General features: G+C 43.6%; 1 protein-coding gene across 1 annotated transcript in view; it reads right to left on the reverse strand.

Moving 5' to 3' along the window:
- plekhh1 (pleckstrin homology domain containing, family H (with MyTH4 domain) member 1) overlaps positions 1 to 22261 on the reverse strand; it is a 92368-nt gene extending 70107 nt beyond the window's left edge. Inside the window, 2 exon segments of the mRNA XM_034195402.1 lie at positions 6545 to 6709; positions 22052 to 22261. Coding sequence (XP_034051293.1) covers positions 6545 to 6688 — 144 coding nt within the window. The 5' untranslated portion in view covers positions 6689 to 6709; positions 22052 to 22261.
- Positions 22262 to 22979: the final 718 nt, after the last annotated feature.

Below are 22979 nucleotides of genomic sequence, written 5' to 3' on the forward strand. Positions count from 1 at the left end.
CTGAAAATAACATATTTTGACTTTTTCCAATGTAAGAAATACATCTGCATGTTCAGGCAGCCTGTAAAAACAACATTGTGCAGATGTTCCATGTGCGTGTTCATGGTGGCAGTAAAATAGCATCCTGTGACACAGACAGCAGAGTCAGCACTTGTTCCAAAATCCAAAATCTGACACACTCTCAACAAATTCAGTTTCGGGGTGAAGTGTGTCTTCTTCTTGCTGTACATCCTATGAAAATCTGAGCCATCACTTTCGAATGAAAGCTCAGAAGCTTCGTTATTGGATATGACAGCGTTTGTTTCACTCTGTCTGCCGGCCATTGGGTTTTTTCTGCCTTTGCTAAAATGCACATCACACAATGAGAAACCGCAAGAAATGCAGAGTAAGATGCTTTCTGGAAATATACCTTCTGACTCGCCGAGCTAAGGGGATAATTAGCAATAAAATACATTAGCGACCACTAATTATTACCACATGTGAGCAGAGAGACTTACAATCATGAATATTTTGATGTTGTTTTGCTAACCAGAGTGTTAAATAATGTGCACCATGTCCTTTAATCAACCACAATGATACACAGGCGGACTCGGTAACATGAGACCATAAGGTGTTTCCGGCAGCTAGCTTACATTAGCTCAAGTCTCAAGTGCTATCAAGATTAGCAAACACTCTCACATTACTGCTCTTTTTCTCTCTGTCCAAGACACTGATGAAAACTTCAATGGATCCTGGCCCTGCACCCCAGGGTGTCGGACTGACATCAGGATGTCTTGCCTGTTGCACCAATGACTGTAAGTCGTACCTCTTATGGACCTGCCAGTGCTGACATGGACACGCATGGATTAAAGACCCAAGATGGACTGTTTTTAGTTTCAATTATGGCCTCTGTTTTGTTGCTCTTCTGATTTTTTTTTTTCTGTTCTTTGTTTCTTCTGCCTAAGCAGTGAGTCACCCCTCTGAGTTTGATCTGCTTGAGGTTTCTTCCTCATCACCAGCGGGAGTTTTTCCTTACTACTGTTGCCTGTGCTTGCTCAGGGGGGGCTGGTAAGGTTAGACCTTACTCGTGTGAAGTGGATTGAGGCAGCACTGTTGTGATTTGGAGCTATACAAATAAAGTAAATTGAATCGTAATTGAGAAGTCCCCAACTCCTGATGGGAGACACCGCTTAAGTTGGTTGAGAATGACAGGGCTAAGGTCCCGTGGGACTTCAATTCCAGACAGACAAGCAGCTGCTGTGATGGTTGACAAGGGAAAGAAGACCGCAGTTGTGATTGATGTGGCAGCTGACAGCAACATCAGAAAAAAGGAGTACCAGAAACCTGGGAACTATCAAGGGCTGAAGGAACAACTGGAGCAGAAGTGGAAGGTAAAGTCCAAAATAGTTCCAGTGGTAACAGAAGCACCAGGAGCTGTAACTCAAAATTGCAAGAGTGGCTCCAGCAGATTTCAGGCACATGGTGGCTAAGAGATTAGCACGATTGCCTCACACCAAGAGGGTCATGGGATCGCTTCCCATCTGGTCCTTTCTATGTGGAGATTGCATGTTCTCGCCATGTTCGTGTGGGTTCCCGCTATGGCAAGCCAACAGTGCCACAGATACGCCACTTTCAGACACGTATCACTAAAAACATGCCATAAAAATGGCATTTTGACAGTTATTATGTCAAAAAAGCACCGTAATAACTGTCAAAATGGAGCACCCAGAGGGATATTAGCATGTCCCTCTGGGTGCTCCGGCTTCCTCCCACTTCCAAAGACATAACTCTAAATTGACCGTAGGTGTGCATGGAAGTGTGGATGGATTTGTCTGTCTATGCATATGTGGCTCTGCAATAGATTGGCATCCTTTTCCAGTGTGTACCCAGCGCCATGCCCTTTGACTGCGGAGATAGGCTGCAGAGTGACACTTGTTTTGGAGTAACCGTTTATAAAAAATGAATAAATCAATGAAAATTTCTGATATCCGAGCCAGTCATTTTGGCAAATGTCAGATATGCGACTGATACAATCCAAAATATCAGACTGTCACACGTCTAGGCATGATGTGTGATACTGGAGAACAAGAGAATTTTTTTTCCCCAAAAGACATAATTGTTTTGAAAAATATAATATAGTAAACTAATAATAATATAGAAAACTAAGGCCATTTTTTTTCTATTCTATGGATTACCCCTCTCCAAATCAAAGCAGCCTCACAAATAAGTTGTTAAAGGGAGAAGCAGTCCTTTTCAAACATAGTCTCTCTCCCTCTCTCTCCCTGGAGATAAGTGCCATGTCACAAGCAACCACGTCAAGTTTTTTTTCATGTTTTTCCATACCAAAGTGGGTCAATGCGTAAAACACTCCTAACTTGGCAAGAGGGAAGACAAAGAGTGTGAAGCAGTCTTTCCAAACAGCAACAACTCGACAGAACAGTAGTTACTCAGCAACCCCCCCCCCCCCCCCCCCCCCAAGTCTGAAACACACATGACTCCTTCAGCGTAAAGGCTCAGACTAAAAGGTCATAGCTTGTGCATTTGTTACGTGTTTCTCTTTGGGTTCTCTGTGTTTAATTACTGCACATCCCCCTCCGGGATCAGTGTAGCAGAAGACCACCTCGCTTTTGCTGGTGTTTGCAGAAATGGTTCAAAATGTCAGTATGTGTTTCTGCACGGCGGTTTGACATTATCTGACAGAGGACACGGCGGGGAGTCGTCCTGCTCTTATCAACCACTGGCTGATGTTTGGACTGTAAACATCCTGCTGATGGAGTGAATGAACCACTCCACTGCTCGAAGAATTAGACATGATACCGAAAGCCAACTACCTTGATCATCCAATTTGTGAAGAACACCGACAAGAACAGGAGAAATGCCAACGCAGGAAAAACAGTTTGTCTGCTGCTTGTAAGCCAAGTGCTTATTATTTTACCAGCACATCTTCAGAAGACAAAAGCATCTCTTGATGATGGTCGACTACTTTTCCAAAGCGTCTGGTAGGCGGGCTTCATCGCAACCGCAACTTTACGAGCATTTCGCCAGTGGCTGGTATTTATATTTCCCAACATGAGGGGAAGCACCAGAAGTGATGAGTAAGTTGTTAAGTATTCTTTCTGGTTTAAACTGGAGCCAACCTGTGATGACACAGAATGTGTGGGTTGACTGTTTACAACATCAGCTGAGCAACACTCATCCAAACCTGTGTTTTAACGGATTCATGTTCATTAATTGTTTTGTTTTTCCTGAATGAAACTTACAGATCACAGAGAAAAAGCCGATGGAGTGGCTCCATCACCATCCTCTTTGTTCAAAATATTTGCAGAGAAATGAAACTGCTAATAAAGCTGTAGTGAAGGAGGTTAAAATACTGAACTTCATGCCAAAATTTGATGTAACTGACATGATAATGTGTCCCAAATCATCACCTTTGCTTTGCTATATGAGGCCCGTTTCCACTGCAGGAACTTGCAGGCCATTTTAGGGGCTCTGAAACCTTTGCAAGTGTCCCGACTACAGGGATCACCCCTGAAAAGTGACTTTTCTGAACCTTTTTCATGGCGAAGCAAGTCTCAACTGTGGGATATGTACTTTTATATCACGGTGGAGTGGATCCTTGTCATTTGATTGGTAGTTTGTATGTCACGTGACATACTAAAACCATTGTGTTTCATTGACCGTGCAATAGTTGTTTTTAGCATGCAATTTTGGTAATGTATGAAATGTGCTATTGCACGCCTGACCACTGCGCGCGCTCACACTACCAGGAACGGTGTTTAGCTAAACGTGGTGGAATTTGTTTTGCTGCCGTATGATGATTTGAAGGAGTTAATTGACGATGCTAATTCTTCTAAAAAAACAAAACAAAACAAATCCGCAACGCTGTAAGCTGTTAGGATGAAGTTAGGATGAAAAACTGGACAAATTTCTGAGACAATTTTTCGCTCGAGCGAGGAAAGCAGACGGCAGTCTGTACATGAAGTCAGCACGCGGCATCATGGACTGCATTGTCAGAATTATTTTTTGCAAGTTGAGTGAGAACAATTTTGGAATCCTATTTAAAGTTTGTGTTGGACTGTTGATGTCAAAGCACCAGTGATGTCCACCAAAATCTAAGTCCCCTTTCTATTGTTTATAAATTAATAAAATATCAAATGACAAGGATCTATTTTCAGCGTTATATAAATAACAAATAATGAATGTTTTTTCATACTTTCAATGGAAGGAATATTTCATGAGGTACATTCCATCTTTCACCTCATGAAATATTTGTACCACTGAACTCATAAACATTCATTATTTGTATATTGAGCAGCCCTCACTGGAGCTCCATGCTGATGGGTCAAACTCACACACAGAAGATGAAAAACAACAAACACTATTTGTGAAAGTGAAAGTAAAGCTGCAATTGCATAAGCTACAAGTGACAGCAAGCGACAGAAGCAAAGCGATGACTTGCCATACATTTTCAATCAGACTGGGCTATTTGCACTGGCAAGAGACAGGGGCCGCTCTGCTGCTAGCTAGGCAGGGCCAAAATACATCTGAAGTCTATTTTATAGGGGTGGTGGCCAAGTGATTAATGCGCTTGGTTTCAGTGCAGAAGGTTCCGGGTTCAAATCCCACCCCTGCCACATTTGTCCATGTAATGTGGAGTTGCGTCAGGAAGGGCATCCGGCGTAAAACCTGTGTCAATTCGACATGCAGATCCACCTTGGATTTGCTGTGGCGACCCCGAGTGCAAACAAGGCAGCAGCCGAAGGAACGTGACACAGCAAGTGCCAGTTAGAGTGAATAGGCAGCATTACGTTACCTGGTTATTCACTCAAACAAAATAAACCAAGACGGCGGAAAACGCTCAGAAACAGCTGTGTTTCTGTGTAAATCTAATATGCTTCTCATATGTTTTGTAAATGTTAGCCAGAAATGAAGCGTAATGCGAATACTCCCAGAGGACTCATAATTCAGCGGCTCTCACAATCAGCGCTGAAGCGCTGCCTGGCGCTACAGCCAGCTAACGGCACAAACAGATGCCACCGAAAGGGCGCATCACCAAAAGATGAAAATGGAGCACCGTGATCTTCCATAGAAGCTCAGATATAGCATAGCCTGACGGTCATACACCCAGCGAGTAGCGAGACCATCGTCGACCAGCAGAAAGACTAACAACAAAACAAACATTACAGGTTCATGAGCAGCAGTGAGGCGAGGCCAAACACAGGAGTCATCTTGTAAACAGACAAACCTGTAATTTTCCAACAACAAAAACTGTAGGAATGGTGCCTGATTTCCTCCAAACGTGACGCCTGGTAGTCATGCCAAAGAGTTCAATCTTTGTCTCATCAGACCAGAGAATTGTGTTTCTCATGGTCTCAGAGTCCTTCAGGTGTCTTTTGGCAAACTCCAGGTGGGCTGCCATGTAAGGAATGGCCACTCTACCATACAGGCTTGATTGGGTGATTGCTGCAGAGATGATTGTCCTTCTGGAAGGTTCTCCTCTCTCCACAGAGGAATGCTAGAGCTCTGACAGAGTGACCATTGGGTTCTTTGTCACCTGCCTTGGTTCTTGGTCACCTCCTTGACTAAGGCCCTTCTACGCCATTCACTCAGTTTAGATGGGTGGCCACTGGCCAGCTCTAGGAAGAGTCCTGGTGGAGCTGAAATTGTTCCATTTATGGATGACAGAGGCTACTGTGCTCATTGGGACCTTCAAAGCAGCAGAAATGTTCTGTACCCTTCCCAGATTTGTGCCTCGAGACAATCCTGTCTCAGAGGTCTACAGACAGTTCCTTTGACTTCATGTTTGGTTGGTGCTCTAACATGCACTGTGAACTGTAGGACCCTTTGTGTAGACAGATGTTTGTCTGTAGAAACATCTCAAGGATGATCAGTGGAAAACAGGATGTAACTGAGCTCAATTTTGAGCTTCATGGCAAAGGCTGTGAATACTTACATACATATAATTTCTTAGTGTCTTTTTTTTCATTTTTAATGAATTGCAAATTACGCAAAACATTTTTTCACATTGTCATTATGGGGTGTTGTGTGTAGAATTTTGAGGAAACAATAAATTTCATCCATTCTGGAATAAGATTGTAACAAACAACAACAAAAACAAAATGTGGAAAAATGAAGCATCCATGCATCCAGAAGGTACTCACAGTGCTTCACTTCAGCGCTTCAAATCACTTTGTCCGATGCTGACCCTCAATTATTTCGCCAAACTTGATTCAAATCAGATTAAAATGCTTCTTGTTATTTTATAGATGGACACAGGCATAAAGAATTAAAAACAATACCCTCACATGCGTGGGTGTAAAAATAATTGGCGTACAGATTACTGACAACTTAATCACAAGCTATTAGCTATTCATTCAATTTTCCGACAACAGGTACTGCACATGTGAACGTTTAAGCGATGATTAAATGAGGTTAAGTGTTGAACGAGGCCAGGTGGGGACAAACACCACGCGGTACTGGGCAGAGGTTAACAGGACTAAACCTGGCACAAATGTTTGCGTGCCAGCACCTCCTGGTTATAACAGCGATGATGCATTTCTCTTACCTTCTCTGCCAGCAGCTCTCTGATTTTCCCTGCTTGAAGACGGAACCTCAGCAGCTGCATCTCCAAGGCGATGCAGCGTTTATGCCAATCCACGCTGGCCGCTCCGACAGCTCCTGCCCCGCCGCTTTCCAGCACATCAGCCATGGTGGCAATTCAATGTTCCGCCTTTGGACTAAGAGACACAGCAAAGAAAACAAACTTTAAGGTGTCTGCTGTCGAGACTTTTGTGCCAACTGGTACTACGCAAAACACATCCCTGCTTTTATCACTTAAACGGAATGTAAATGTCCACGCGAGCGTGCTGACGATAATCGGACACACGTGAAGTCCCACGTCTGGTTTCACTTACAGCATGAGTTGAGAAATAAGTGATTTAACCTCCAAAATGCATCTCGCTGACCGCATTTCCCATGATTCATCAGGGAATTGTGAGTAAGTCAAACACAGTAATGATGAGTTCACAGTGACATAAGTTAAATGAAAGCTTCCTCTCACTTTCTCTGTTCAGCTGACAAACAACCAAATAAATCACTCAATAAACAAATAAATCATTCTCTGTGAACACAAAAACTTGCATAACGCTGAGAGATCTTTCTGTTTCTCTGTGCACATGCCCACACACAATGAACAAAACCTCAGCAGGGAGGCTCAGTGTCAGCGGGGGAGTTGGGTTCACGAGTGCCGGCTCCCAGGCCGAGCAGCTACAAAACAGGTCAGCGCTCTGCTTTTTAGCCAAATTACCTACTAACCCAATCCTTGGCTCTTCTCCCACCACCACCACCCTCAACTCGCTGTCGATGCAATCCCTTCTTAATTACAAGGCAGGAATGAAACAGGATCCAGAACGGCACAATGGTGTCTTTCTGCATGACAGTCCCATCACAGCTAGAGGAGGGGGGGGGGGGGGGGGGGGGGGGTCAGCTTGCCGCGGCAAAGAAAGGAGGAAAGAATGCGAGAATGAATGGGCCCACTGCTCAATGTGGGAAAATGGGGCAATTAAGTTATTTTTACCTGGGAAGAACTGACCAATGGCTATTTTTCTCAAGCTGGATGTTCATTCACAAAGGTTAATGCCACTCTGTGAACTCCAGAAAAAGAATTAGGCAAAAGGGGCCACATTAAACTGGTGGTGATGCCAGATTCAAGGAACAAAAATGAAAACAAGAAACAATTGATATATCGCTTTATATTTTTGAAGCTTATAGAACAGAAATGTTGAATTGAAATAGTTGTAATCAGCTGCATAACATTGTAATAAAGAACAATATATATATTTTCTGCTTTTAATAACTTGGTGCTGAGTTTACTTTCTGTCTTGTGATATCATCTTTGAATGGTGGAGAGAAATGTACCAGCAAGAGGCGATTAAAGTAAAATGTTTCCAACCAGAGGAGGTAAATATTGAGTTACAAATGCCCTACAAATGTTGGTCTTAGACATCAACTTCATCAGTGTTTGATAGATTGTACAGCACCAAATCACAAAACTGCTGCCTCAAAGTGTTTCACATGAGTAAGTTCTAACCTTTACCAACCCTCCTGAATAAGCACACAGGTGACAGTGGATCCATTGAAGTTTTTGCCAGTGCCTCGGACAGAGAGAAAAAGAGCAGAATCACTCAGCTGGAAATAACTGCACCTGAGGCATTAATTCACCAGTAGTAAATCAACGGGGAAGCAAAGAGAATTACTAAGGTAGTCGGCGGCAGCTAGCCCTGTGCTCCACTCACAGACCCAGAATTTAGATGTAATGAGGCCGCGATCTGTTCCGTTGCTAATAATATGAATTACAAGGAGAGGAAGCATAGGTGTATACTACACCAGTATGCTAGCCATATGAGAGGGAGAACAGGTGCATCTTTAGCCTGAATTTGAATGTCTCTATGGAATCTGACTGTTTTATTTTTGCAGGGAGATCATTCCACAAGGTAGGCACATGATAGGAGAAGGCTCTGTGGTCTGTTGACCTTTTTATAACCTTAGGGACACAAAGTAGTCCTGTGTTGTGGGAACGCAGAGCACGGGTTGGTATGTCGGGTGTAATTCTGATGTGTAGGTCAAAAGACAATGTGAGATCAAAAATCACCCCAAGGTTTCTCACTTTGTCACACTGATGTATGACACATGAGTCTAAGTTAAGCGTTAGCTGGTCAAACTGATGTCGATGTTTCGCTGGAGCAAGAACCATAATTTCAGTCTTCTCCAAATTTAAAAGTAAGGAATTGCTCGACATCCAGCTTTTCACTGAAGCAAGGCAGTCCTCTAAAGTCTTGATGTGTATGAGCAGTTAATGGCATGTACAACTGAGTGTCATCAGTGTAGCAGTGAAACATAATCCCATAGCGTTGTTGCAGTATATGCCAAGGGGAGCTATATAAAGGGAGAAGAGCAGGGGGCCTAAGATGGATCCACGTGGAACAACCTATTTAATGAAAGGTTTGATGTGATGTTGTTGTACAGGACACAGTGAGAATGGATGGTTAGGTAGGATGTCAACCAAACAAGGACATTCTCAGAAATCCCAAAGTGATTCTCCAACCTATCGAGTAGTAGAAGATGATCCACCATGTCGAACGCAGCACTAAGATCTAACAGTAGCTGTGGTGGTCTCCAAATCCATAATGAGTAGGAGATCATTTACCACTTTAGTAAAAGCTGTCTTTGTAGAATGGTGTGTTCTAAATGCTGACTGCAGTGGCTCAAAGTGGTACAAAACAACTTTTTCAAGGAGAGGTGATGGTCTAGTGGTTAAGGCGTTGGACTTGAGACCAGAAGATCCTCAGTTCAAATCCCAGCCTGACTGGAAAATCACTAAGGGCCCTTCAGCAAGGTCTTTAATCCCCTAGTTGCTCCCGGTGTGTAGTGAGGACCTTGTATGGCAGCACCCTCACATCGGGGTGAATGTGAGGCATTATTTGTAAAGCACTTTGAGCATCTGATGCAGATGGAAAACCACTCTATAAATGCAGTCCATTTACCATTTATTAAAACTGTTTAACAGTTGTTTGACAATAAAATGCTTTCAGATCGTTTATTAGTTCAGCAAAGCCACGATTTGAACTAAATGAAATCATTTTTTGTACGTTTCCTGAATTTTAAAGATTAACTGATGTTATCTTAAAGAAAAATTAGCTACAAAAATGTACTTATTCCTCCAAATGTAATCTTTTTTATGTACATAATGCCATGGCTGGTGAAAGCTGGCCTGTTCAAAATGCTGCAGCTAGAGTACTGACGGGGACTAGAAGGAGAGAGCATATCTCACCCATATTGGCCTCTCTTCTTTGGCTTCCTGTTAATTCTAGAATAGAATTTAAAATTCTTCTTCTTACTTATAAGGTTTTGAATAATCAGGTCCCATCTTATCTTAGGGACCTCATAGTACCATATCACCCCAATAGAGCACTTCGCTCTCAGACTGCAGGCTTACTTGTAGTTCCTAGGGTTTGTAAGAGTAGAATGGGAGGCAGAGCCTTCAGCTTTCAGGCTCCTCTCCTGTGGAACCAGCTCCCAATTCAGATCAGGGAGACAGACACCCTCTCTACTTTTAAGATTAGGCTTAAAACTTTCCTTGTTGCTAAAGCTTATAGTTAGGGCTGGATCAGGTGACCCTGAACCATCCCTTAGTTATGCTGCTATAGACTTAGACTGCTGGGGGGTTCCCATGATGCACTGAGTGTTTCTTTCTCTTTTTGCTCTGTATGCACCACTCTGCATTTAATCATTAGTGATTGATCTCTGCTCTCTTCCACAGCATGTCTTTTTCCTGATTCTCTCCCCTCAGCCCCAACCAGTCCCAGCAGAAGACTGCCCCTCCCTGAGCCTGGTTCTGCTGGAGGTTTCTTCCTGTTAAAAGGGAGTTTTTCCTTCCCACTGTCGCCAAGTGCTTGCTCACAGGGGGTCGTTTTGACCGTTGGGGTTTTTCTATAATTATTGTATGGTTTTTGCCTTACAATATAAAGTGCCTTGGGGCAACTGTTTGTTGTGATTTGGCGCTATATAAATAAAATTGATTTGATTTTGATTTGATTTGAAAGCGCTACATATCATGAATAGTGTCTGAAAAACAAAAACAAAATGGAACCAAACAAAACTAAAGGAAGCAACACAGGCTTCAGACAGACGGGAGTGCAGTCAGACAGCGTCAGCAGAACAGCAGACGTTCAAAGTCCAGTAAGTATAACTGCACCGCGGCGCTCCCTGCAATTAGCAAGCTCATAAATACAGGCCTGTGCACAGAAACCTGTGGAGGTTTCACCAGCTGACCACTGCACCCAGACTGGACAGGCAAAGTTCAGCTACAGCTTTAACATTCTCCCCCACTCGCTCCGTGGAAGACCGGAGGGTTTGAAGGTCAAACAAAGCAGGACACAGGCATGGGGGAAAATGGGAAATCTGTCAGTTTGAATGATCCCTGCTGGTGTAAGCCAGGCTGAAACAGCTGGGTGCAAACAAGTCATTTGCTGGTTAAGCACGCTCCGCACAGTTTGCACTGGCGCCTCCTACCTGGTTGAACACGTCAGAGTTGATAGGGGATAATGCAACTGATGCCAGGAAACCGAATGAATACACTGAATCTGAAGAGGAGGAGAAAAGAAGGCAACATCTTGAGGGCCTTTTGTACCTCATCAAAACCCAACCTACATTTAAAAAAATTTGGTCTTTTTGTGTGTGTGGGAGTGATGCTTTGCTTTCTGCTGCAGCTGAGATCTATTTTCTACCAAGTTTTAGAAACTCAGACAAAACCTTCTACTGAATTATACAGCGTATACTCTGATGAAGAGTTGTCTTCTCTAGTATCGTGGTGGATTCATGTCCTACAACAACAAAAACGACCTTTCTGATCTCAGACGGATAAGAAAGGCCTCTGGGTTTCTCAAGCTACTTGAGTTTTGAGACTTCAGTCCAGATCATACACCGGGAAAGACAACAGTACCTCTGCATCAATCCCAGCAAGACACCCTCTACCACTTCTACTCCCAACAAGGGTTCTCTTTCCAACTTCAGTGACAGTTCAACTGCATTATTGCATTCATTCATTTCATTTCATTTATATAGCGCCAAATCACAGCAATGCTCCCTCAAGGCACTTCACACAACTAAGGTCTAACCTTACCAACCCCTAGAGCAAGCACACAGGCCACAGTGGTAAGGAAACACTCCCGCTGATGATATTGAGGAAGAAACCTCGAGCAGTCCAGACTCAAAGGGGTGACCACTGCTTACATCATACTAATAAAAAACATTTTTACAAAACAGAGGAACATCAAACTTTCTGAGAGTTATTAAGTTCACCCAGATGTCCAGGACAGCACCAGTTGGTCTGTCTGCCTGTGTGTGAACAAAATAACTTAGAGTCTGGATCTGATTTGAAACAAATTTGACTGACTGATTTAAGGTTGGCAGCACAGTGGATTAGCGGTTAGCACTGTTGCCTCACAGCGAGAAGGTCATGGGTTCAATTCCTGCCTGTGGCCTTTCTGTGTGGAGTTTGCATGTTCTCCCCATGTGCGTGGGTTTCCTCCGGGTGCTCCAGCTTCCTCCCACATCCAAAGACATGCGGTTAGGTGGATTGGAATTTAAATTTAAATCCTTTAAATTGTCCGTAGGTGTGCGAGTGGGTGTGAATGTGTTTGTTTGTCTGTTTGTGGCCCTGTGACAGACTGGCGTCCTGTCCTGGGTGTACCCCGCCTCGCGCTCTATGACTGCTGGGATAGGCTCCAGCCCCCCGCGACCCTTAATTGGACTAAGCGGTTGAAGATGAGTGAGTGAGTGATTTAAGGTCAGTGAAGGACAAAGATATTTAATGTAGATTAAAAAAAATATTTCAAGTCAAGGTCATGGATGAAGATCAAATTTTGGACTGGATGTTATATGTGGGAGATATCTAGAATTACTATTTCGAGGAATTGGTTGAGGATAAAGTGATAGTTACTATTAACTACAAATATGATGTCATGTATCTCCTTTCTGTAGGTCCCGTGACCCTTCATCTTGGGTGATTTTGAAATGCCAAAACTACTTAACCCAAACAGTTTGGAGACCAGATAGATGACACCTGGTTTTGGGTTCAGTTTTGAATGGAAGTGATCAAATGTCAAGGCCACGCAGAACCACTTAAGCCCAGGTTACACATAGACGGTTTTGTCGGCGGGTAGTACGTAGACCGAAGTTCACGGTAGTTCCGGCTGTTTTCGTGGTGGAAAGGGGCGGAGCATTTCGCCGGCGTTTTGAGCGCCATACTAGCCGCAAATACGTGGATAAAACGCAGCTAAATCCACCGAATAAAGCAGCGTTTTGACGCTGTAGCATCCGGCACACGGCAACAGGGGTTAATACCCAGTTCTATCCTTTACAATCGCAGGTTAAGACGCGCGTGAGAACGGCGATGTTCTGCTGCCACCGATAATGCCCTGTGTACCGCTGGATTTATCCAGGCAAATCCTGTGTTACTCCAGGAACTTTTGCATATAGGCACCGCCCCCAGAGTATAATACGCTTGAAGCAGTTGTCACTGCAGGGGGAGGGAGCTCATCCTCAGCCTTTTCTTCTCCTTTCCTTTTCCCCTCCTCAACGTGTTGCTCGTCTCCACCACAGGCCTCTCCTCTGCTTCTGAACCAGACCTCTTGGTAAGTCCTTGCCGCTGCCAATTTCTTTTAGGAGGCATACTGGAGCTTCTCTGCAAAAATATCTGGAGCTGGCCGTGAGTGAGAGGACTGGATGCAGCGCGCTAGCGTTTTTATACTGACCGCCGCCTATCGGCCGTTTGGAACGCCGTTAACCGGGAGGTGGCATTTAGAACGGCGTACTGTCCACCGTTTTGTCTGCCTCTGTCGCTGGTTTTAAAACGCCTTTGAGGACGCCGATGTGGGCTCTATTGCCGTTTTACACGCCGTTGGTTAGGGATACAACGCCGGCCGCCAATTACGGCGGTGTAAAACTGCGGCACTACAGGAAGGGGCAGGATGAAACGGCGATTAAAAAGTATCAAACGCCGTTGTTCGCGTTGTCTCCGTCGTCACGCGAATTCTCCGGGAGCGCTCCCGGAATTATTCGACATGTTGAATAATTTTTTCGACGATTCCCGGTAAAGCCGGAACTAAGCCACGCCCCCTAGTGCTGGTGTTGACAACGGCGTTTGATCCTTAAGATGGCCAAAAACTCTTCCGGGACGCTTCCGGGAGCTCTTACCGTCTATGTGTAAACGGGGCTTTAGAGAGGTATCACCAAATCAAAGACTTCATTTACATGACTCTGTGCCCAATATATAAAGTGCTCTCTCAGTGTCCACTCTTGTGTTTTTGTTGGGGGCGGGGGGTGTCTTATGTCTTGTGGGTGCCGAGCAGACACATACTCAATGAACTGGTGTTACATCCAACTGCACTACAGGCTGGATGTTTGACGTTTGCCCCAAAACTGTAAAATGCTTTTTGCCTTTTTGTTCCCCTTTTTGTTCTTCTAGGGACACCTTCAGACACACACTGGTGCATTTTCTTACTGAACTCTGTCTGCTAAACATTAACACAGAAGCCAAACAGTCATGCAGTCAGTCCTCTGTTTCCATTTGTTATATTTTGTCACATATGTAACCAGCTTTCGGTATTTGTGTTTTCTTTGTGTTCGTGTTTCACTATTTCCTCTTGTGCACTTTCACAATAAAACTGACTGCTGTTTAAGTTTAAAGTGCTTTACACTGTTCAACAGATTGAGTAAATGTACCGATATTAACAGCATTATTATCCAATATTTCATTTAGGGTGGCTCAAACAAATCCCAACAAAATACTGTTCTGTTGCTGTACAGAAGGTGTAAGCTTATTGGTGCATTCCTAATTGTTTATCAGAATTAGCACCAGAATAATCCTAGATTACATATGTCATCCTATTTGTGTTATTATAGTATGCAAACATGTTGAATAGAAAGTTTCAATCATCAAGCATTCTTGAGTAATTATAATCACTACATCAATCCTACGATCGAATCAGTTTGTGTGCTCTCTATGGAGGTACCAATGGTATAAGTATCAAGTGTCTGCCATGCATTGTTACATATAAATTCATCAAGAAAAATCACTTTATTTTCAGTATTTAAGCCAATATATGCACCGAATAACCCAAAAATCTAATCAATCCACCGCCTCCCCCTGACATACTTCCTCCTTCCTTCCTTCCTTCCTTCCTTCCTTCCTTCCTTCCTTCCTTCCTTCCTTCCTTCCTTCCTTCCTTCCTTCCTTCCTTCCTTCCTTCCTTCCTTCCTTCCTTCCTTCAGTCTAAAAACAGTTTAAAGATGTTTTCCAATGGTTAGGCCCTCCATACCCTGACTTCTAAGGTTTTAGCTGTCTGGGCCATTTTCCAGCACTGGTGCTGCCTGATGTGGTTGGTTCAATGTTACTGCAAATGCTTAGTAATTAAGAATAGACACACAACTGAAGAAAACACTTCATATGACTCTTACACATAAAGACCAACTCGGGTATGTCATGGTTTAAAAGGCTTTAGGGCTATTTAAAAGAACGGAAACCCTACTGATATTAAATTAAATATGGTTTCAGTTATATACCTTCAGAGCCGTCTCTTGAAATCCATTTCAGAATAATGTCATAGCTGGTTGCTGAAACCATGTTTGAAGCATTTTAAGAATAGTTAAGTTCGTCTGGCTTTGGCATACAACACTTTACAACCATTTAAATTGTTTCAAAGAAAGCACCAAACGTAATTACCGAATATAATGATATAAATTTGTATATAAATTTTCTGGAAAATATCCTCGTAGGTTGAGTCAGGTCAACCGGACATGCTTCCTAGAAAATGTTACGCTCTTCTTCCAAAAGAGCTTCGTTAGTTCAAAGTTAGAGTAGATTTGCCATTGCATCACTAGAGTAGAGGTGAGAATGATCCTTGACTCTCTGTGATACAGATATTTATACAAATATTTGAGTCTCACTACTCTTAACTTTGAATGGATGAAGCTCTTTTGGATGAAGAGTGAAATGTTTTGAATGAAATAAGTCCAGTTGACCTGACTCAACCTACTTGGATCCGTGATGTGGATGAATGAGAATTTCCAAAGACATTTCTGGAAATTTTGATGGTGATAAACATCATCTGCTTCTGAATCTTCTCTTTTTGTCTCCTCATTCCATCAGCAGAGGTGAAACTGTTTGGCTGCTCTTACACCAGTCACTGTATGCGCTATCTAAGTGCCCTTGAAGTTGCGCGTATGTGTGTGTGTGTGTGTGTGTGTGTGTGTGTGTGTGTGTGTCTCTAATCAGTTGTTCTCTTGATTAGAATCGGCTGAATGTATTGAAAAATTCCCCGTCCAGCTGTAACTCTTCAGCTCATGCTCACCAGAGATAAATGTGCACGCTCACAGAGACAGATTGGAAACACATGCACACACACATGGACACCGCTGAGGGTGCAGCTGTGCTGATGTAAGTAGGTGGTTGGTGATGTAATTCTGAATTCTTGCTCCTGTTGCTCCTTGAGATCCAATGACTGCTTTGAGATGAAGTATTTTGGCCCATTTGTCCCACAGTTTTACTGATCCTATAGAAAAAAGGACATGTCTGACACACGGCTATCTATCGATCTATCTATCTATTGAAATTGTGCTATGTGGCCTCCAGCTTTTAATATCATGATAACTGTGCTACACATTATTTGACCAGTAGATGTCATTAGTCTCTAATGATCTGTTAAATAAGGCCTCAAGTAATAAAGCTTTTGGTGAAGCAGTTGGCTGGAAGGCAATGCAACAAGGCCTCATGTCACAGTTATTACTCTAATTTCTTTGTTGCATAATATTAATGAATATCAAATACTGGCACCAAATTCCATTTTAGGAATGTGGATAATTAACCAGCAGTAAATTAGTGTCAGCCCTGATCTTCCCCTTGGCTGACCGTTATTAATTAATGGACTGCATTTATTTAGCACTTTTCCATCTGCATCAGAAGCTCAAAGTGCTTTACAGTTATGCCTCGCATTCACACAGAGACACTCACACACCGATGTCAGGGCGCTGCCATGCAAGGCGCTCACTGCACACAGGGAGCAACTACAGGATTAAGGACCTTGCCCAAGGGCCCTTAGTGATTTTCCAGTCTTGCTGGGTTTTGAACTGAGGATTCTCTGGTCTGAAGCCCAACACTTGACCATCACCTCTTTCATAAAGGGGTTTCCCTTCTGATACAACAGCCCAGTTTCATGTTTTTGTGATACTATCATGAAAATCGACCATATTTCATGACGGTATCACAAACTAATAAACTAAATCACTTATTGTGATGCCCGCATGAACTTGGCATGAGATTGGGTTGGACACAACTATGTTTCTGAAGGAAGCACAATTTTTTTCCCCCCCTGTCTGCATATATAGTAATGGTAAATGCTACACTGGCAGAACCATTTATATACATAAATACACATATATGCAATTTGTTCTTGCAAGACAGATAGTATGTAGTTCGTGAGTGAACGTGGTGTGCATGTGTGACCCCCATCCACCCTTCCCGATCAGCCTACAACATCCTACTCAAAGCCAACAGACAACTTCTTTCAGGAAGGGTCGACCACCAAAACAACATGAAGACAGACAAGAACGAAAGACACGTGGTGACAGCCCCTTTGAGTCTGGTCTGCTTGAGGTTTCTTCCTCAGAGGGAGTTTTTCCTTACCACTGTTGCTCTGGGGGTTAGTAGGGTTAGACCTTACTTGTGTGAAGCGCCTTGAGGCAACTCTGTTGTAATTTGGCACTATATAAATGAAAATAAATTGAAATTGAAAAATTGAAATTGACAGCAACAACTGTGAAGTGAAGAAAAGTGAGACACCAAGGAGACGGGACCCCAGCCATACAACATACCAGGAGAAACAACCACACATGAACAAACAGTGACAGCAACAGTCTGTTGTCTAGTTAGTGAGCATCCATACCCTAATCTAGGACACCAGAGTCTTGATCCCCTTGAGAGCACCCAAAACTGAATTGTGGTGACGGCCACAAACACACAACCATCCACACACAGAGACCCAGATCACAGCTAAATATCTGCTCAGTACAGAACTTTACCATATGACGTGGACCACTCTGGCATGTCAGGAGCCATATGGCTGACCGCACACAATAACGGAAATGGGTCTAGGATGCAGAGCTCCAGGAGATGCAAGGAGAAAAGCGACAGTAGAAGGGTATAGGGGCCATGAAGAGCACCCACCAGAGCCACGGGGGCAGCACAACGAACCACCAGGGGAATGGCCCAGGCAGGCCAAAATGCACCCCCACACCAACCCCCCTCCCCCCCACGGAGGCACAGGAAGTAACCCCACACACCAGGGGGAGTGCCCAGGGTGCCGGTGCAGGCCAACAAAAGGGGACAACCCAGAACCACACCACCTTGGGGGCCATGGCCCCCAAAGGGAGGGGCAAGCGGCGGTGGGGACAAGGGGCCAAGGAGCCAGCAAGACTGAACCCAAAATCCGGGCAGGGACCACCAAGCCCAACCAGGGCGGGATCCGGCCTCCAGAGAAGGGGCGGGACCAAAACCCCCGAGCCAGGAAACACACGAGACTCCCCTAACACAGCCAGCAGGACCCCCTCCAAGACCCCACCCCAGCCCCTCATCCACCGGGCCCCATCCCAAGCACCAAAGCCCAAGATCAGGAAACCACCCAAGCGACAGCGGGCCAACACAAAATTTGAAAAACAGATTCCAATGAACTCTTCACCCTTTTTTTCAGGTGAAAAAAATAAGGCATTGTCCACCACCTCCAATTCATCTTTTATACCTCAACTCACCCATCACCAGCTCTGCCAAGCATTCTTCTGCCTCCCGAACACCTATTTCCATCCTCCCACCATCCTCCCTCCCTCTCTCCCTACCTTCCTTTTTCCAGCGTAGAAACCTGCAACTCTCCCACTTGAGGTTAATGACAGGCGTCAGCAAACTGAAGACACTCATTATCAGTCTCAGGCCCTGACATTCCTCTGTACTGAGGTGTAAACATCCACTTATTGAGCATGACCCCCGTCCTTCACGTCCACTGTAAGACCTGATCCATAAAAACTCAAAAGACATTTTGATGAACCATCAGATATTGCAAGATAGTTTGTCCTTCTTTTTCAATGTGCCTATTGATGGTGCATAGAAATCACTTCAACAAAAAGTAGCCTTCTGATTGCTCACCCATGTCCGAGGTGTGCAATCTCCATGTACATCTATATGGCCAACTGACAATGATTAATTATGAGTTACACTGTAAAAGCTAAAAGTGCCTGAATACGTAGACTCGGTTTGGATTGAAAACATTATCCACCAAAACAGAAATTATGGCCTTCAATGTCGATGAAGCCATCAAGAACCAAGAGAGCCTCTAAAATAAAGAATGTAATACGTTTACAATACTTAGGTTACACCATCACGAACTCCAGCAAGGACACGCAGACCTTTGTCTCAAGAATCGGACCCTCATTTGCAAAATGTAACGAGCTCAAACATGTTCTTACAGCTCAGTGTATACAGCTGTCTGCTAGAGTAAAGTTCCTCACTGCATGTGTGAGACCCCAACTCTTGTAACAGTGTACAGACTTGGCACCTGACTGCGAAAGAAGTGGAAAAGGTTGAGGTCATATAGAATGGATTCCTGAGGAAGATGATGAAGGGTGGCTAGAGAAGACAGAAGGATGATAGAGCTGAAAAAATATGAATGATGATAAACAGGAGTGGAGAGTCAAACTCTGAGACCAAACCAATCATGTCCTTCTGCTTACATCAGTGATAAAATATCTGGTGCATGTCTGCAGGATGGACTTTTTGATGACCGCTCCCCAAGTTGGATGAAGTTGGAGAGACCGTTGGGGATAGACGCCCCGCAGATAAGGAGAATGACGATGGATAGGACAAACTTTCAGTGTCTACTGGATACAACACATGGACCCTAAGGAGTCAAAATCTCCAGAAAAGGGAACATGACGATGATCTGAATTATGAAATAGGATAACCCAGGAACATAAAATATATTAGAGGTGCTTCAAGAATCCATTTACATATGATGTGGTTACTCAACTATCCAGTTGGGTACTCAAGTAAGCCCTATCCTGGCCCTGATGCCCATTGTGCCAGGGTCACAGACCAAAATTGGTCCACCTTTTGCATCTGCGCATGCGTCATTTCAGACCACAGCAGCAAGTCTGAGATGGAGTCTCTTCACCCAAAGCAATCAAATGGATTAATAGGATTATTAACCATCAGATGATAAAGGTAAAACCTCTTAAACCATTCTAACATCAGTTTTAAGCAGAAACTAGGCTGCTTTAAGTAGAAACTCTGCGAAGTTCTGTGACGCTTTGAAATGTCTGACGTGCAGTGAATGCATCAGCTAGCTCGTTTAGCCACGGCACTCTGATCGCCTCCGCCGCCTTTTATGATGAAATAATAATTTATGTGGAAATGATTGTTGTACAAAAGCTTCATATATCTGTCACTGAGATAGATGATGACGAATGCAGTTTGAAGCAGAAACGAAGTGTTAACCCGTGAACTGCGTCATGAACCGCATCATTGGGGGGACAGATTTTTAAAGGGACCGATCGGTTGGTGACACCGGGCTTATCTGCTGATTGCACAACTCCCCTGGATGCGACACCAGTCTGAAGCAGGTTACCTCCCAAGTGACGGCTGACATGCGTTTACAGCTGGGTGGACCAAGACAATGCTGTGTCTCGATCAAGGACACAGACAGGTAGCGTGATAAGGAAATAAATCCATGCCTTCATATTGGGACCTCAGTTCCTTATCCCATTGAGCTTCCTGCTCAACTGATACTCAAAGAACCTAAAAAAGGAGCTCCAAGCAACCATTCTATTTGACAGGGTATCCTGAAAAAAAAACCTAAAGCAATATAGAAGCTCCTGTGGGAACTTCTGATCACTGCAGTGGGCTCCAGAAAGCAATTTAATTCAGGTCACAGCTTACTGGGAATGAACCCTATCATTAATTTTTTAATATAATTGAGTCCTTGAGCACTTTGGAGGGTTTATAGGACAACCCACCTCCAAAAAGGGTTCTTAGAGGAACCTCGAGTACACTGTAAAATCCAATGAGTTGAACTCAAACCATTTGAGGAAACTGATTGCCTTCAACCATTTGAGTTTGACAACTTAAATAAAATAATTTTCAAAAATTTAATTGTTAAAGTTTCAAGGGGGTGGTGGCCAATGCACTTGGTTTCAGTGCGAAAGGTTCCTGGTTCAAATCCCACCCCTACCACATTTCTCCATGTAATGTGGAGTTGCGTCAGGAAGGGCATCCGGCGTAAAACTTGTGCCAATTCAACATGCAGATCCACCTTGGATTTGCTGTGGCGACCCCGAGTACAAAACAAGGGAGCAGCTGAAGGGACTTACTTTTTAATTGTTAAAGTTTTAGTACTTTAACAATTTAAAGTTAATTAAACTTATGTAAATCTAGTTTATGTTTTTCAATTAAAAAGTGACAAATGAATTTCTGCCTAAAAAAATTGCATTGTATTTTGGATAAAATTGTTGGATGCATTCTTGTTTACTTGTTGACAGTAATCTGCTTTCTAATATATATATATATAAGGACTACAGAATGAAAAATGCTAAATGGCAGCCCATGAACAGAACTTGCAATTTTTCATAATTGTATAAACTCAGTTAAAATGAGTTAATGGAATGCACTGGAAATACATCAACACTTAAATGCCCCCAAATTTTAAATGCACTTAAAAGAAGTGAGTTGTTATGACAACAATTCATTTTTGAGTTAGTTTAATTAATGGAGATGAGTTACTTTAACTTTTTTCAAAATCTGAGTTACATTAACTTAATTATTGTATTAAAATGGAGTGTTCGGTTTAACAGTGTATCCTATACTTACACACATATATGAGAGAGAGAGAGAAAGAGAGAGAGAGGAGAGAGGGAGAGAGAGAGAGAGAGAGAGAGAGAGGAGAGAGAGAGAGAGAGAGAGAGAGAGAGAGAGAGAGATTTTGGAGCCTTTTAGTTCATGCACCTTGCAGTTTGCATTGAATCATTCATGGCTCAGTGGATACTTCAGCCTTACTTAAAAAAAAAAAAAAAAAAAATCAAATAAACTCTTTGCACCATCTCTCTCTATGTCCACTCAGCAGGACCTACATATGCACACTTTCTCCTGAAGACAATTCAACCAAACACTTTTTGCTTCATATGCAGCAAAAATGTTATTATTGGTCCCGAAAAGGGGACAAACAGTGGCCAAGATTTTGTCCAAAAAAGGCCACAAGGAACAGGTGTGCCAGACGCGCGCCGCATCGTAGTAACACGGTCAGTCAGCACAAAGTTGAGCCATGGATCAGACAGTCTCTCACACGACACAGCTGCGTGTGGTGTCCCGAAGAGTCTGCTTTGTCTTCGCCTCTCCACGGAGTGTGCGTAAAATGTCACACAGACACACTGGTGCGTTTGCAGCGTTTTTTTTTTTTTTTTTTTTTTTTTTTTTTACCTTCTGACTTCGTTGCGTCTCCGCTTTCTCCTCACTCCTCCGTTAATTCTTCACAACATAACGTCTCCCGATCCGTCCACTTTCTGTCCTCTCATTCATTTCTTTTCACTGCTTCGTGCGCTGTCCCGTTCCTCTCCGCTCCTGTCCTTCGCTTTCTCCGGAGCGCACGGTTCAGCGGGGCGCACGCACAGGCTCGGCTCCATTCAACAGACTCATCCCATATTCCTTTAAAGGGCCCAGAGCCGGATCAGATTTCTCCAGCAAGCAGGCCCCCTTCTGGAGCTGCACGGCAAAAACCTGTGAATACAAGTACAGCTGCAGAATACAGACTAGAATATTTTTTAAGGATCACACACCGAAAACATTTAGATATTTTTAGTATATTAACTTTAAGTAAACCAGGAGTGAACAGGAACTATTACTACTAAGGGAGCTACAACCACTACCTTTGCACCCCCCCCCCCCCCAGGACTAAACCAAACCAACTTTTTTAACTCTCATTTGGCTATTCGCACTGCAAGACTCTGGTGGCAAAACTTGGAACTACAAACAAACATACTGCATTCAAGATGTCCTTTAATAATTTTCGATTTTGATTTTTTTTTTGGCCGTGTCCATAACTCTCATTTCACTATTCACACGGCAAGACTCTGGTGGCAAAAAGCCGACCCTATTCAAACGGCGGCCGTGTCCATAACTCTCATTTAATGCAGTATGTTTGTGTGACCACAGGACCTTCATGGCCGGGATGGCGGTGGTATCGACCCCAGACGGCTCACACTAAAGACCATTCCTCTACCAGGTTAGCCAAAGGGGAATTCCCCATTAGCCAAGCTAGCAGGAATGTCTTTTCAATCAGGACCCGGGACCTTCATCCCGCTACATTTGTTTATACAAGTAGTTCCAAGTTTTACCACCAGAATCTTGC

Source organism: Thalassophryne amazonica, chromosome 19 (genome assembly GCF_902500255.1).
Source record: "Thalassophryne amazonica chromosome 19, fThaAma1.1, whole genome shotgun sequence".
Lineage (NCBI taxonomy): Eukaryota > Metazoa > Chordata > Actinopteri > Batrachoidiformes > Batrachoididae > Thalassophryne > Thalassophryne amazonica.